A 16,596-nucleotide genomic window follows, 5' to 3' on the forward strand; every position below is an offset into this window, starting at 1 on the left:
TAAAGAATAAAAATTAAGAATCTAACCCAAAAAAACAAAAAAAAAGTTTCATCATTCTAGCTTCAAAAATGACGAATTCCATGCAAATTCACCCCCTCTTTTACTCTCTTAAGAGTAAGAATTTTACAAACTTTAAATGTAACATTTATATGTAATCAACAGCCTAAAATATAAGTTTCAAGCTTCTAGCTTAAAAAATGACGATACTTCCATAAAACCTTGCATCTCCTCTTTCAACCCCATACAACCCTTTTTTTTTCACATAAAATGTAGCCTATGTCCTTCCTCAGGGTATAGACTATCTGTGTACCAAATTTCATTTAAATCGGTTACATAGTTTTGGCGTGAATGCGCAGACAGACAGAGTTACTTTCGCATTCATAATATTATATAGGTAATTGCTACATAGTAAAACAGTTTAGTAACTATTTCACTGTTTAATTTATTAAACTTGGAGGCAACTGAAATATTTAACGCTTACAGTTATTCCTTAACCGCAAATAACTGAGTCTTGTAACTTCGCCCCAACACACTACAACGGTAAGCTATTCCTCTTTGGTAACTATTAGTCTGAGAGACACACTGCTGTGTTACCACGGGCAATATTTCCGCATATTTATACATAGACAAGACTAGCGGGGCTCCAGGGGACTGGGGGCCGGGGCCTTGGGCGTAAATCCATTTGGGGGGATTTTGCCATAATCACCACGCTTGGCATGCATAGGCCTTTTTTTTTCACGTCAGGAAAATCCATCATGGAGAACCATCCGCTTAGGGACGAATGGATACTGCCGGACTCCTACCTGCTAAAAACCTGACGACTGTTCCTCCTCGACATAATCGCCGTGGCCATGGGATACGCAAGCATTCACCAAGACCACCGGCATGGTTCCCATCGAAGGGACCTCCATCTAGGCGTGCAGGGAACAGTGTCTGCACGCCACCTCCAGACCCTAAAACCTCCCCGGCGAGCTTCGGATTGGCATGCATAGGCCTCCCCCATCGCATCTTTGGGGGAGGCCTATGTCCAGCACTGGATGTCTTCTGGGCTGCGATGATATATAGACAAACTAGCTGTACCCGCGGTTTCACCTGCGTAAAATATCAATAAAAAAATTAGCCTATATGTTATTGTGGTGCTCTTTCACGCAAAACCTATTGAACGGATTTTGATGAAACTTTACATTAATATAGTTTATACATAAGAATGACATATATGGTATAAATCACGCGGCTGAAACCGCGGACTGCTAATATAGATATATATATATCTTCCCTAATTCAAGGTTGATTGCTATGATTTTGAATAGTGTTTTCCCATTTTACTATGGTCGCGGATTCGATCCTCGCTTGGCACAAACATTTGTATTCATGACGATTATTTGTAACGGTCTAGGTGTTTTATGTAAAATATTCATGTATGTACTTACGAAACAATATATTTCTGTATTTGTATCACTTATCTAGTACCCATAACACAAGCTTTAGCTACCTTAACTTGGGTCTAGATGGCGTTGTGTGAATTGTTATATGTTATTATATGTAAAGTATAATCTGAGTGAAACATGTTGAATAAACTCTTATGTACCTTGTCACAATAACACTATATAAGATAATGTATTAAAATATCAAAATTGTTACAGAGACAAAGTACCAAATTGTGTAGGTACTACAACGCACGTGACTCTGCATCGTTCCACTCCAATTTTAAACGAAGTGTATATTAAACATGCTGAATTTCTGCATGACCCTCGTCCATTTGGAAAAGCTTCCCGCTTCGTTGAAAGCCGATCATTGGGCCTCCGAGATGGATTACGCACAATTTAAATTGAGTGGACCCGAGCCCTTGGACTATGTCAGTCACAAAACTAATTTGAATTTTAATAGGTAAGCAATGATATTAAGGAGACATTTCCTTGATCTTGTAGTTTTTGTAAAGTTATGTACCTATACATATAAATAAAATTGGAGTGTCTGTTTGTAATATTGAAATAACAATTTTTTACTACATGCATATGTATATAAATACAGTACATACACCAAAATATTTTTTTTTACAATTTTTGTCTGTCTATCTGTCTGTTTGTTCCGGCTAATCTCTGTTTGATCTTTATTTTTAAACGTTTTCAAACTTACATATCATCATTTCTAACTTCTAACACCCTCCTTACGTGAGGGGAGGGGATGAAAAATGAAGTTCGAACCTTGGCTCAGGCCGGGCCCCGTCAGAAAGGGACGGGGCTTAGAAATGACCATTTCTAACTTCTAACACCTTTCTTACGTGAGGGGAGGAGATGACAAACGAAGTTCGAATCTTGGCTCAGGCCGGTGTAATTTCGATCCCCGTCAGAATGGGACGGGGGATCAATTGGAGTTGAAGTCTTATAAATCTTTAAAACGTGTTCAAACTTAGATATCATCATTTCTAACTTCTAACACCCATCTTACGTGAAGGGAGGGGGTGAAAAACGAAGTTCGAACCTCGGCTCAAGATGTAGTACTTTCGATCCCCGTTAGAATGGGATGGGGGATCAATTGGAGTTGAAGTCATATAAATGTTTATTATTAACACGTTTTAAACAAACCTAGATGTCATCATTTCTAACTCCTAAGAAGGGTTCTTACGTGAAGGGAGGGGGTGAAAAACGGGGGTGTTTGTTAATTATTAATTCAGCCTGTAGCCTACATGGCCCGATGGGACGCAATTCCTCTGTTCCTATCAGCCATTTCGCATAATCTAATCACAAGTACTAAAATAGTAGGAAATGTAACTTTGAAATTAATTTGTCCCAATATGACGGCCTCGGTAGTCTAGAGGTTTGGCATACCACCTTACATCCGATGGTCGCGGGTTCGACATTTGTATTCATGAATATTACATTGCTCTGGGTATTATTTATTTATTTATTAAAACTTTAATGCATAAATACAATAATAAAGGTGCAAATAGTGGACTTCACACCATAACGCATTTTCTCCCAGTCGACCATAAGGTAAACAGAGATTAGTCAGCGGTGCATTATAAAATAACATGAAAATAAATAAAAATAAGTAGGTATAAATAAAGTAAATTAATAAATTAAACATATATTACCAAATACATACATACTAAAAACACATCGACGATAAATAGTCCAGTAAAAGCGAGAGATCATTATTATCTATGTATATATAAAAAAAAAAGGTATTTAATTATTTCTCTCAGTTGTCTAGTATCTATAATTATAATGTATAATTATCAGAACAAATATGTCATTATTTTTCACGGCCTTACTTCCGATGGTCGCGAGTTCATTTCCTCGGACGATACAAAGATTTGTTTTCTTTATATTAATGAGCATGATTGCTTGTATTGGTATGAATTTTTGCTATGTATATATTTATTTATTAAAAAAAGGTATTTAATTATTTCTATCAGATGTCTAGTATACTTAATTCTATTTATAATAAACAAAAAAATATTTCAGTTTTTTTATTAGTTGTCTCGTACACATTTTACTAATATAATATTTATTAATAATAATATTATAAGAAAAAGTTGTGAGTATGGATGTATGTTTGTTACTCTTTCACACAAAAACTACTGAACTGATTTTGATGATACTTTACAGTTATATAGTATATATACCTTAGAATAACATATATATAATATAAAAATATATTATGTAAATACAAATGTCTATATATAATGACACATGTCTAGTAAGTATACAGATATGGTTTCGCGGGTCAGTTAATACCATAAAGTTGTACTTGTACTTATATCTCTGCATATTTTTCTCATTTTTCCTTCATGTAAGTGGAAAAAAAAAAGTTTTTTTGAAATGTGCTATGACATTTCACTTGTTATTTCTGGAACAAACGCCTGCAACATCGGACTATGTCACGTACAATATTGGCAGGAAGAAACCTTCCACCTCTTGTTTGAAAAACCCCATGGTCCCTTTGAAAAACCCCTAGGGAAAACTCGGCACGATCTCGAAAAATCCAATTTTCCTGTCTACTTTCTATTAAATTCGTAACTTACTGTACATATACGTTTTTAATCGACTGCCAAATAGTATATAAAACATAATAATCTCAGGACAATTCACACAGCGCCATCTAGACCCAAGTTAAGCTATCTACAGCTTGTCTTATGGGTACTAGATAACGGATACAAATACTCACTCTACATATACACTCATATAATAAATAGAAAATACCCAGACCGACACAAACAACTATATTTATGAATACAAATGTTTGTGCCGTGCGAGGAATCGAACCCGCAACCATCGGAAGTAAGGCGGTGTGCTAAACCACTAGACTACCGAGGTCGCCAGCCAGGTATGCCACTAGGCAGTCGATCACAGCTTAATATTGCCAACCAGCTAACTTTTCCCTAAAGTTGGCTGGCTGGCAATATTACGAGATATGGCGATACGAGAATGAGCATTGGTAATGACTGATTCGATGCTTTATGAATATAATATAATATAATATATATGTTTAGCAACTGGTGTACATGTACTATATACATAAACCTACCTCTTGAATCACTCTATCTATAATAACAACTGCTTGAAAATCCGTTGCGTAGTTTTAAAGATTTAAGCATACATAGGGACGGACAGACAGCGACAGCGACTTTGTTTTATACTACGTAATGATACTTATGGTGCATCAGCGCAAATTAAGGTACACCATTTTAAGCGAGGATTTATTTAGAAAAGCAATGTATAAAATCAATAACAGTGTATAGATTTTTCTAAATAATTAATTCTAACTAAATTCTTGTTTAAAACAATTTCTCGCTTACAATAAATACAATACAGAACTTGAAAAATCAAGTCAAGTTGAAAACTAAACTTTGTAGCCCTTTGGCATTTAACCGTCCAAGTCATAAGATATAATCTGTAAGTTGATATAATCTGTAGTGCGATATTACAATTTCTTTAAAAAAATATATATAAAGGATTAAGTTCGTATATATAGACATTGCTAGTTGACGCCGCAAATTGGTTTGCCATATAAATTAAAAAAGCTATTAAAAATAGGGGTTGATGGAAGGGTAAAAATTTACAGTTATATGTAATTTTTAATGCAACATTATAACAAAAAAAAATCTAAATATTAAAAAAGTTAGGGGTGGACCACCCTTATCATAATATGATAACTAATATTGTGACACGGGAATTTTATATATAAGATTTGTTTTAAATTTTTAAACAAATATATATAGAAATTTGAGGATGTTTTTGTATGTCAGCACGAAATGAGAGCAAGAAGTATACCAGCGAGATCTCTCTACAATCTTCTAAAAGATTCTAGCCTATCTGGTGCAGAAAGTTCTATACTAGAACGTGTATCTAAAGTTGCACTAGCAGGATCCTACTAAATTTGACTGGGCAGAGAGAAAAACACGTGCGGTGAAGGTGAGTGATGACGTGTATCAAAGGAGACCCGTAGACCTACACCCGGGTCACAAGTACAGGGAACTGCTCGGAGTTTCCCGCTCTGCAATACATGTAAAAGATAAATAGATAGACAGAATATACTATATTTGTAACATACAGTAAAGAAATGGCATGAAGAATAGAATAGAAGAGAAAATCCTTTATTCAAATTAATTTAATTTAAGCACTTTTGAATAGTCATAAAATCTCATTCGGAAAGCTGTCTCATCATAAGAAAAACGAGCAAACTTGTGTGTTGCTTTTTTAAATAATCGTTGTAAGTTTACATTATTCAAGTCGAAACGTATGAATACGAACTACTAACTAGCACAATTTTTTTGGGGTCAAATATAAATTCACAATAAGATTAGATCAGTCGTAGTGATAAGAGCAGACCAGTCTCTACAAGCAGGACTCGTTTACGATTATGACGTATGAGCCAGCCATCACTGCGCTCGACCATATTTTAGGGAGCCCAATGACCCGGCCCACCTCGCCGCCACATGTCTGGACATTTTAGTAAGCATGACTACTTATTCCACTCGACCACGTCACGTCGTATGAGCCAGCCATCACTGCGCTCGACCATATTTTAGGAAGACCTGGGCGGCGTATATTTTAGGAAGACCAAGATATTAAAAACATATATATAGTTACAATAAGGTAGCCTTATTGCTGAAGTAATCTTTTCAAGGCAAGTTCAGGGAAACGGGTTTAAATATCGAACAAGTAGGTAATATGCTAACGGGAGAAAACTAAAAAGCAATAAACGTATAATGGTGATGTAGGAATTAAGTAATTTAAATTTATGTCAATGTTATTTCACTACCTTCTATCAACAACAATCAATATAACCTCTCAATGGTGATAGTAAAAACGCTATCGCCTATAACTTGAGGCAAACAACAAAATATATATGTACCTAAATTAGAAGAAGCAGATACGCTGTTTTCTGATTTTACAAATACCCTCTCTTGCCTAAAGTTTGCCATAATTTCTTATCTTTACCAAGTCTACCCGTAGTCTCAAGAGTACAACGTTTTAGAACATCAAAATTATTTTAGTAATAATACCTATAATATATTTCGTCTTTACATATAATAAAATCGAGCCAAAATTTGTCAGTGTGTCGCTCATTCCCTATATCTAAATATATATAAATCAAAGGTGACTGACGTAGTGATCTATCAACGCACAGCCACACCACTGGACGGACCGGGCTGAAATTTGGCATGCAGGTAGATGTTATGACGTAGGCATCCGCTAAGAAAGGATTTAATTCTACCCCCAAGGGGATAAAATACGGGATGAAAGTTTGTATGAAACTTTGTCAATTTTAAACCGATCGGACTGAGACGTCCCTTAGGGGTGGAATTTATCAAAATCCTTTCTTAGGGCATGCCTACGTCATAGTAGCTTTATGTATGCAAAGTTTCAGCCCGATCGGTTTAAAATTGACAAAGTTTCATACTACACATCAAAATCCTTTCTTAGCGGATGCCTACGTCAAAACATTTACCTGCATGCCCCCATGTTAACCATTACCTGTATAACCCCCACTCATACCTTCTCTGTATAAAAGCGAGTGTTTTTGTAAGCCGCGGTATTCGGTCTTTGAGCACAGGATGTGCTGGTTGTATTTTAAAACGCTAAAGTGAATTGTGTTAGATACATAGTTAAATTAATGCTGTATAGTTGTTATTTTATTATAATACATACTTTTACTAGTATATAGAGTTGATATATTTTACAAAACTGATACAAATACATAGATCTGTCTTCGCATATACATAAAAATTATACATAGAAAACACCCAGATACAAACAATCATACTCATGAATGCTAATGTTCATGCCGTGCGAGGAATCGAACCCGCGACCATCGGACGTAAAGTGATATGCTAAACCGCTCGAACACCGATGTCGTCAATATATACAAGGATTATATTTTAGGATTATATTTTAGGATTACATTTTAGGATTATATTTTAGGATTACATTTTAGGATTACATTCAAGTATTACATTTTAGGATTACATACAAGGGTTACATTTTAGGAACACATTCCGTTTCAATTTTAGATAATCTATATTCAGACGCATTAATTCGCCAAAGTGGGGATGTCAGATTCACCCGTGACGTGATGAATGGCTTATCAATGTCTCCCCGGATACCGCCTTAGGTTTCATGTTTATTTTATGTTCCTCTATCTTGTTACAATTTTATACGTATACAGGCCATGGAAAAATCTACTTTAATGCTGCTTGTGGAGATTGGTCTGTTCAATGAACACTGATTAGATTTTTGTTTTTTACAATAGGCCTAACTACCTAAGACTACAGCCAGACGTTTTCCTCGATTTAAACAAAAGGAAAAGGTGCATTAAGGTTTCTTAAGGTTGGAATGCGCACGTGACACCCCTGGTGTCTCAAGCGTCCATAGGGTATGGTAACCATTTACCATCAGATGGGCCATATGCTTGTTTGCCACACCATCGTAGTAAAAAAATGCATGAATGTCGGACCTCTACCGTGCATTTTTCATGAAACTTTTTTCCACACACAACCACATTTTGGAATCGCCTTTCAGCAATGGTATTTCTGAAACGATACAATAAAAGATCTTATTCCTTCTTAAAACACATTTGCAATTCCCCTGGTATTTCGGATGCTTATCTATATAATCACTTACCATCAGGTGATACGCAAATACCTTTTTCCCTTTGCTATTTACAACAAAAAAATATAGTTTTTCTTTGTACATCTTGATTTTCATTATTCCTCTAAGTTTCAAAGGCACTATCCTGTTGAATGAACTTCTTACTAACAAACCTTATTATTTTCCTGACATCTTCATATATGAAAGAAATATATACGTATGTATAACTATGTACGGAACTCTATTAGATTTATCACAATATTCCGTTTCCACGACCAAAATATCCAGATCTGAACGTTTACCGTTACTGTAGGCGATTTACTTCAGAGGGGAGTTCAAGTTCAATTGGAGTTTTGTACAATAAGGTTAGCTGAAAACGAAGTGGCCAGAAGTAATAAAATGGAAATTATTTTTTATGCCATTCGAGGTCAATTCCTTGGAAAGATAATATTTTTAATTCCGAACACAAAAGGTGCGACTGTAAAACACTTGAAGCTTTTATCTTCAGTTTATGAGTTGGGACCGTCCTTATAAGAATACAATCAAAAAATCATCAAAGTCCTAAAAAGGAAGAGGTTGCGATGTTTCACACAAAATTATTTGGTAATAAATGAAAATAGAGTTTACAATGAAACTACTTTCTTGCTAACTGCAATGTGCGGGAGATTTGATAGAACTGATAGAACATAATTTTAAAAATAAATTGACCAAATGGCTGTTAGCACACTGTTTTTACTCTCTGGACGATTATTTCAATCTATACTCTATACATATAAATAAAATTGGAGTGTCTGTTTGTAATATTGAAATAACGGTTTTTTACTACACGCATATGAATTCGGCACATATACCAAATTAACATTTTTACAATTTTTGTCTGTGTGTATGTCGGTCTGTTTGTTCCGGCTAATCTCTGAAACTGGTGGTCCGATTTTGTCGGGACTTTTTTTGGCAGGTAGCTGATGTAATAAGGAGTAACATAGGCTACTTTTATTTTAGAAAAAATAAAGTTTAATTCCACGCGGACGAAGTCGCTGGAACAGCTAGTTATAAATAAAAATAAGGTAATAATCATTGTAATAATGCTAATAATAATAATAATCATTAATTCTAAATGTCTAATATGTATCAAATTGTTATAATGCTAATAATAAAAATAATCATTAATTCTAAATGTCTAATATGTATCAAATTGTTATAATGTAGATATTAATATGTAATCATTATGTTTATTAATAAAATTTGCATGCCTATATGGTGTACTGTATATAGTTGTATGATAATCATTTCACATCATTACCTCTTTTCATGACAACTGGCCGCTTACGTACAAAACAGATACGATCCATATTTTCACCTATAAAATATTCTCACGTCATCCGTCACTCGCCTTATACAGCTCTGTTCCATATATATATCTATACTTTCTTTAAGATAATCTTTTGTTAATATTATTCTTTCAAATATACTAATTATTAGTTGAGGGTCTATTTTATTTGTATATTTATTGTTACCGACCCCACACCTACTTAAAAAAGGCTAATTACAGCGCGGCCTACTAATGTAACTGGGGCTATATTGATATGTGCATATCTGTCTGTAATGCGAATAAATGACTTACTTACACGCCAGCCCCATTGTACCCTAACACTAAAATTCAAAATTCAAAAATCATTTATTCATGTAGGACATTTTAGCCGCTTATGAACGTCAAATTTTTACATTATAATTTCATTTTTCCCTACCGTCCAGTTCGGTATATAGATCCAATTGAGAAGAACTGGCAAGTAACTCAATTGAATTACTTTTTTTTTTAAAGCCAGTTTATTTACAATGTATTTTTATATAGGTGTCTATGTTTAACATTAAATGAACATTCAGTGCATGAACAACTATTGCCATGCACACTCGTCATTCAAGTAATCCTTTAGTGAGTAATAGGCTTTGCTCAGTAAATATGATTTAACAGATGTTTTGAATTTATTTAAGGGTAATTCCAACATATCCTTTGGTATCTTATTTTAAATTTTTACACCTATTCCCATAAAAGACCTATTAACTTTTTCTAAACGATACTTGGGGCTGTCCCCAAGTATCGTTTGTCTTTAAATCTGGTATTAATATTATGAATATTGCTGTTTTTTGGAAATAAGTCAAGATTTTAATGAACATATAGGATATTTGAAATTATAAATTGAGAAGCAACGGTGAGAATATTTGCCTCTTTGAATTTCTCTCTTAATGAGTCACGACTCTTCATACAGTAGATTACTACATTACCTCACCTGTGAGCAAATTACCTTATTAGCAGCATTAAGTGAAAAAAAAAAATAATTATCGCCCTATTTCACTAGCTACTATCTTGGCTAAAATATTTGACAGTCTATTAAACTCGCATCTGAGAAATACTCTTAGTATACATGAGGCTCAGTTTGGTTTTAAGCCTGGCCTTTCTACTGAAACTGCTATATACTGTTTGAAGCACACTGTCAAGTATTATTTAGACCGTAAAACACCTGTAATAGCTTGTTATTTGGATTTATCTAAAGCTTTTGATATGGTATCTTATGAGATCCTGTGGGAGAAGCTTCAGAGACAAAATATTTCCAGTGAACTTGTTACAATATTTAAGTACTGGTATGATAACCAAATTAACATTATTAAATGGGCGGATTGTTTTTCAGATGAGTACAAACTGGAGTGTGGGGTGAGACAAGGTGGTATATCCTCACCCACACTTTTTAATGTGTACATTAATAGCCTGATCGCTGAACTTAGCAGTATGCATGCTGGCTGTTACATAGATGGAATTGCCGTTAATAATCTGAGTTATGCTGACGACATGGTGCTGCTGAGTCCATCGATTAGTGCGCTACGTAAAATGTTAAATGTTTGTGAGCAGTATACCATGAAACATGGCTTGAAATATAACACAAATAAAAGCGAATTTATGTTTTTCGGTTTAGGTGGTAAAAATCCTACAATTCCACCAATTATGTTGTATGGTGTGCCTATTAATAGAGTAGCCAAATTTAAATATTTAGGACATATTATTACCGACGACCTGAAAGATAACGCTGATATTGAACGTGAACGCAGAGCGTTGGCTGTAAGGGGTAATATGTTATCTCGCAGGTTCGCTCGCTGTTCGACTGAAGTAAAAATAACATTATTTAAAGCTTACTGTCAATCTTTCTACACGAGCAGCTTGTGGGTTAACTATACGCAGCAGGCATACAGCGCTCTGCGAGTTCAATACAATAATGTTTTCAGAATGTTGTTGCGTTTGCCGCGTTTTTGTAGTGCATCCACAATGTTTGCAGGAGCATCAACAGACGACCTGTATGCCATCAGACGCAAACGAATCGCTTCTCTATTGCACAGACTGCGGGGCAGCAGTAACAGCATTCTGAAAATGCTGTGCAATAAATTTGATAGCCCAATACTTTGTTTTTGGACCCAAATTGTTACGGGGGCCCTTAAATGATAATATGTAATTTTAGATATACTAACATAGGCTAAGTACAATTGTTACTAATAAATTGGATCTCTGTTATCTGAATAAATTTAAATTAAAATAAATTTAAATTAAAATTAAATTATCCGAATGATCGGCTAAAACATTTTGTATGGCACCAACACCCAATAAATTTTAGTCATTATTTACACGTATAAATTATTAAAAATCACGATATCTTACCGTTTATTTAATTTTATTTGCCGATATTTCTCCAGTGCTTTAACCAGTTCACTCTTAATCGCCATTATCACGGGTAAAACTGCAGAGCAATAGGTAGGTGATAAATAAAATCTTTTATGGGCAGACATATTCGTAAGCAAATAAATTATTATTATTATTATTATTATTATTATTATTATTATATCTTCAGACGTTTTCGTTTGTTGCTACAATTGATACTCGCTCGATACTCATCTGGGCAAACTATTCTAACAGTATCTTCACTTACACTTAATACACTTTCTGATCGCGTATTTATGATTACTAATTAGTCTATATGCTTTTGCAATATCATATGCTGGTAGTCACTCTATTCTCCCAATTTTGAATTTAAAAATATATCTATATTATTGTAAACATGTACAACATTTATTTGAAAAGAATACGAGCTCAGTTTCTTATCAGTTCTTCTCATCTCGAAATCATTCCGAACTGACGGTAGATTTCACATATCATAAGAGTCTATAATAGACCTACATGAATAAAGATATTTTGAATTGAATTTGTTTTTGTATAATTAAACAAATCACTGGTGAAATATCGGAATTTCAATAAAAATAAAACGTGATAAAATACCGTGATATTTTACTAATTTGCACAAGTCTCTGGTTTGTTTTATAGATATGTATCTCAGTATAAATCCTTACAATAATTAAATAGGATAATAAAATCGCCGACGTGTGAAACCGTCTCCTAAATATAAGATGGGGTCATAAAGTTTTATGACATTACTAATGTACAGACATAAAATTAATACTAGTAATACTTTCAGTTTACCGTAAAGATCTTTTAATCAATTGAAATGGAAATATAGAAGTGATCTTCAGCATATTCATTTATTCACTAGCTGTACTCGGGACTCCGTCCGCGTGGAATTTAACTTTGTCTTTCTATTTTGGTGTACACAGGACTTTTTGCCACGTACAACCACATTGTGGAATCGCCTTCCAGGAATGATATTTCCGAACCGATACTGTTTGGGAAACTACTCTGCTACCAAAATGTTAGGGAAACGTCAGTCACGTACCTGTATGGTTCTGCGGATTTCTTGGGCTTCAGGGTCTCGAAGATATCTTCGCTAGCTTTCCAGTTTCACAGTAGGTTTCACAGTTCCAATTTATTTCAATTCACAACACAATGCGCGCGCGCGTCAAGGCTGCTGTACGATCCGTTTCTTACTAGATAAGGGAGGGGAGGCAAAGGCGCGGGAACAGAAAACTAACGGACTCTAATATAATAATCTGTGCTTACGATGTTACAGGGTAGATTTTGAACAGATACTATATTGTATTAGGCACATTGATTTAAGTAGAAAAAGTATAATCCATCACATTTAAAATAAGTGGTTGCGCCATATAACATTATATTTTTGTTTATCATTGTATAATTATTATTAGTAATAGTTTGTTCAAATAAATAATTTAGCGTGGTACGAAACGTTAATTTTCTAAGGATTGGCACTACACTAATTCCTTTATCCTCTCCTATTCCCGCACATACCTTTGTTTTAAGTGCGAGCGAGAAGATTCGCTTGTATCGAAAGTGATATATCGCGCTCGCGCGTCACTGTTAAATTGAACGCTGAAGTTGACATTGAATTCCCGCCTTGATCGCGCTTAAGATCAAGTTTTTTGTAATTCGTGATAATTACTAAACATTTTAATCCACCGCATCGCTCTAGTGTGTTTAAGACCATTGTGTTTGTGCCATTGTTGTGAAGCAAGTAGCTGGGACCTGGAGACACCGACAGCCGCCGCACTGCAACCTACAATTCAAAGGTACTGTGCCTCCTTCCTTACCAGAACTGTCTTTCTTTGTGTTCCATCCTGCAGTTCTCAATCACCAACCTAACAGTGTATCGTGTCAATCCACGTACCCGTCAGATTATTTAGATACAGTCCACTTAAATCAAAATCAAACAATATTTATTTCACCCGCGCCGCCATTATTTTAGTGGTCCATTTCGAGCCGAATATTGTAATTATTTGGTTAAACCACACTAGATATTTTATTTCTAGGTATATTTCGTACAAACGCATACAATTAATTTGTATTTTACTACCTCATTTTCTTTATTTCGTTATATCGATGTTTCTAGAATCTCGTAGGTACATGTAGGTACATCTACCTGATAGATTCATATCAAATTCCGTGTCAACTCAATTTCGCATCGTAAGTAATAGTAGGTATTTACGATTTGTTGTAATACTCCCGCATTGTTTTAACCTAACTATAGGTAAAACAACTTTTTAGTCACCGCATTTATATTCGTAGTTATCAATTACTTTCGCGCCATTGTAGATAGTCTATCTACCTACATATTGATATCCTCAGGCCCCCTTAGGATAGGCTGAGACGCATACGATATTATAGCTTAATATTATCGCTATCTACCGGTCTACTATTGAATAGGTTAGCGGCATAGACTTGGAATTTAGTTCGCTGTAATAAACAAGACATTGCTTACGCTGTAATAAACAGACATCGCTTTGTTTAATATAAATATTTGACAGATTCCTATCACGAGTACGTTGTGGTTTATTATTTCGTATTTTAATTGTAAGTACATTGTGTACTGCCGGCTCTCGTTGCCCGCATCGCACCGCATTGCACCGCACCGCACCGCACCGCACCGCACGTAACTTGTGTAGGTATTTATCTGTTCTCCACCGCACCGCTTTCTTATATATTTATTAGTACAAACAAGTTTTTGTATTTATAGGTTGTTCATCATGTCGGATGTCAATCAGTTACCCCTGTTACTCGCTAAAAAGGATTTAATGTTTTCTCGCATACAAAGTATTACAGATAGGACTCATAATCTTTCTAGTGAATATGAAAGAGAAACATTCTTGTGTGAGATCGAAACAGTTGACAAATTACGCTCGGATTTCGAAACTATGTTAGATAAAATAAATACTTTAGAATCTAAATTGAATCCTAAATATGTTATTAATTATCAACCGCTCATGGCATTTGATGATTTGTATTGCCGTATAAAACGCGCAAGATCGCTAGAGGTACCGCCTGATGTCAAACATCATCAGCATAATAGGGATGAGGACAGGCCTCGTCTGCCCCCCTACCAATTCCGGAATACTCAGGAGATCTGAGATCCTGGTCTTTATTCTATACAGCTTACAAAAGCATAGTTCATGACAATCCTAGATTGTCAGATTCGGAAAAATTACATTATTTGATGGGTAAACTGACAGGTAAAGCTCGTTCTGTATTTGCCGGTATAAACCCTTGTTCTGAAAATTATAAGGTCATTTTAGATGCTTTAATTATTATGAAGATAAGAACTGCTCGCATCATCATACCTAGATCAAATATTCGAAATGAAGCCCTTTCATTATCAAATATAAATAATTTAGAACAATTTCTCGATAAAAACTTCAGTATCCGCGTTAAATAACTTAAAAATTAATAATCTTTCGGATTTTATATTTTTGTATACCGCGTTAAAGAAATTAGATTCCGAAACCGCCCGCGCTTTCGAACTAGATAAACGAGGATCCGACATCCCATCTTTCGATACATTAGTGTCATTTGTGCGCGATCACATTAAAATATTGCAACGCACTTCTTCAAGCAACCAAGAAGTTACTAAGAAAGTTGTCGATCGTCGTATGGATGCGGCATCGAAAGTTATGCAACATAAATCTACATACTCTTATACTACAACCGCTAATCCGCAGCCTAAGTGCTCTTGTGTAACATACAACATGAACATTTATATAAATGTAGGTTTTATTTCTAATGATCGTTTCCGATTTGTTAAATCTAATTCCTACTGTATTAATTGTCTAAGTAAAAATCACCGTGTATTTAATTGTAACTCAAATAGTCGATGTCACAAATGTGACTCAAAACATCATACTATGCTCCACTTTGAGCATAGTAATACCTCCACCGCGAACATACTCAGTGGTAGTTTGGTCACAGCGACTACGTCACGCGTAGTGGATTTCGTCGCACTCGTCGCACACGCAGCCCGCTGTTGGTGGCGGCGGCGGCGGCCGACCGGCTCCTTGCACGGACCGCGCCCCGCACTCACCCCCGCCGACACCCGTCGTATCCCGCGCATCGGAAGACGTAGCATTATGCACGTTATCAGACAATGTTAATAAAAATATGCCTCGCGTACCTACTACAGTATTGTTAGCCACCGCTCGTGTTTTAATGATCGATAGAGACGGTAACGAACATTATATCTAGAGCATTATTGGACAGTGCTTCTCAAAGTAATTTTGTAACTAGGGATTGTTGTAATCGCTTGGGATTGCAATGTATACAGAATACAACCTTTTCGATTAAAGGTATAGGAGGGACAACAAAGGCCACACAGGGTTCTGTACATATAAAATTCTTTTCACGGTTTAATCGTAATATTAAATTTGATATGGAATCCTTAGTTGTAGATAAAATAACCGAACGTTTACCGACTGTTAGTGTCGATATTTCATTATTTTCAAATTTTAAAAATTTGCCTTTAGCCGATGATAGTTACGCTACACCTGGGAACATTGACATGTTAATCGGTGCCTCAATTTTCCCGCATTTAATATTGTCCCGTAAGGTTAAAGGTCAACCCGCATACGTCTCGCCGTATGCTATTGAGACCGTATTAGGCTTTGTTATTGTAGGTTCAGCTCTCGCTAGATCAAATACCGATACTTCCGTGTCTAATATGTTAGATAATTGTAATTACACTACCACCGCGCATTGTTGTGTTACCGAACCCACGATGGAATCCGT

General features: G+C 35.3%; 1 protein-coding gene across 1 annotated transcript; it reads left to right on the forward strand.

Moving 5' to 3' along the window:
• Positions 1 to 10,470: 10,470 nt before the first annotated feature.
• On the forward strand, positions 10,471 to 11,624 carry LOC131849827 (uncharacterized). The gene has a single exon (XM_059199952.1). It carries the CDS (start codon positions 10,654 to 10,656, stop codon positions 11,581 to 11,583), a length of 930 nt encoding a protein of 309 aa, XP_059055935.1. The 5' UTR covers positions 10,471 to 10,653; the 3' UTR covers positions 11,584 to 11,624.
• The last annotated feature ends 4,972 nt before the right edge of the window (positions 11,625 to 16,596 follow it).

This window comes from Achroia grisella, unplaced genomic scaffold (assembly GCF_030625045.1).
Source record: "Achroia grisella isolate CSIRO2021 unplaced genomic scaffold, CSIRO_AGI_Agris_v1 utg660, whole genome shotgun sequence".
NCBI classification, from domain to species: Eukaryota; Metazoa; Arthropoda; class Insecta; order Lepidoptera; family Pyralidae; genus Achroia; species Achroia grisella.

Coding starts and splice junctions, on each gene's coding strand:
- LOC131849827 (XM_059199952.1), top strand. CDS start 10,654: ATGGTATCTTATGAGATCCTGTGGGAGAAGCTTCAGAGACAAAATATT.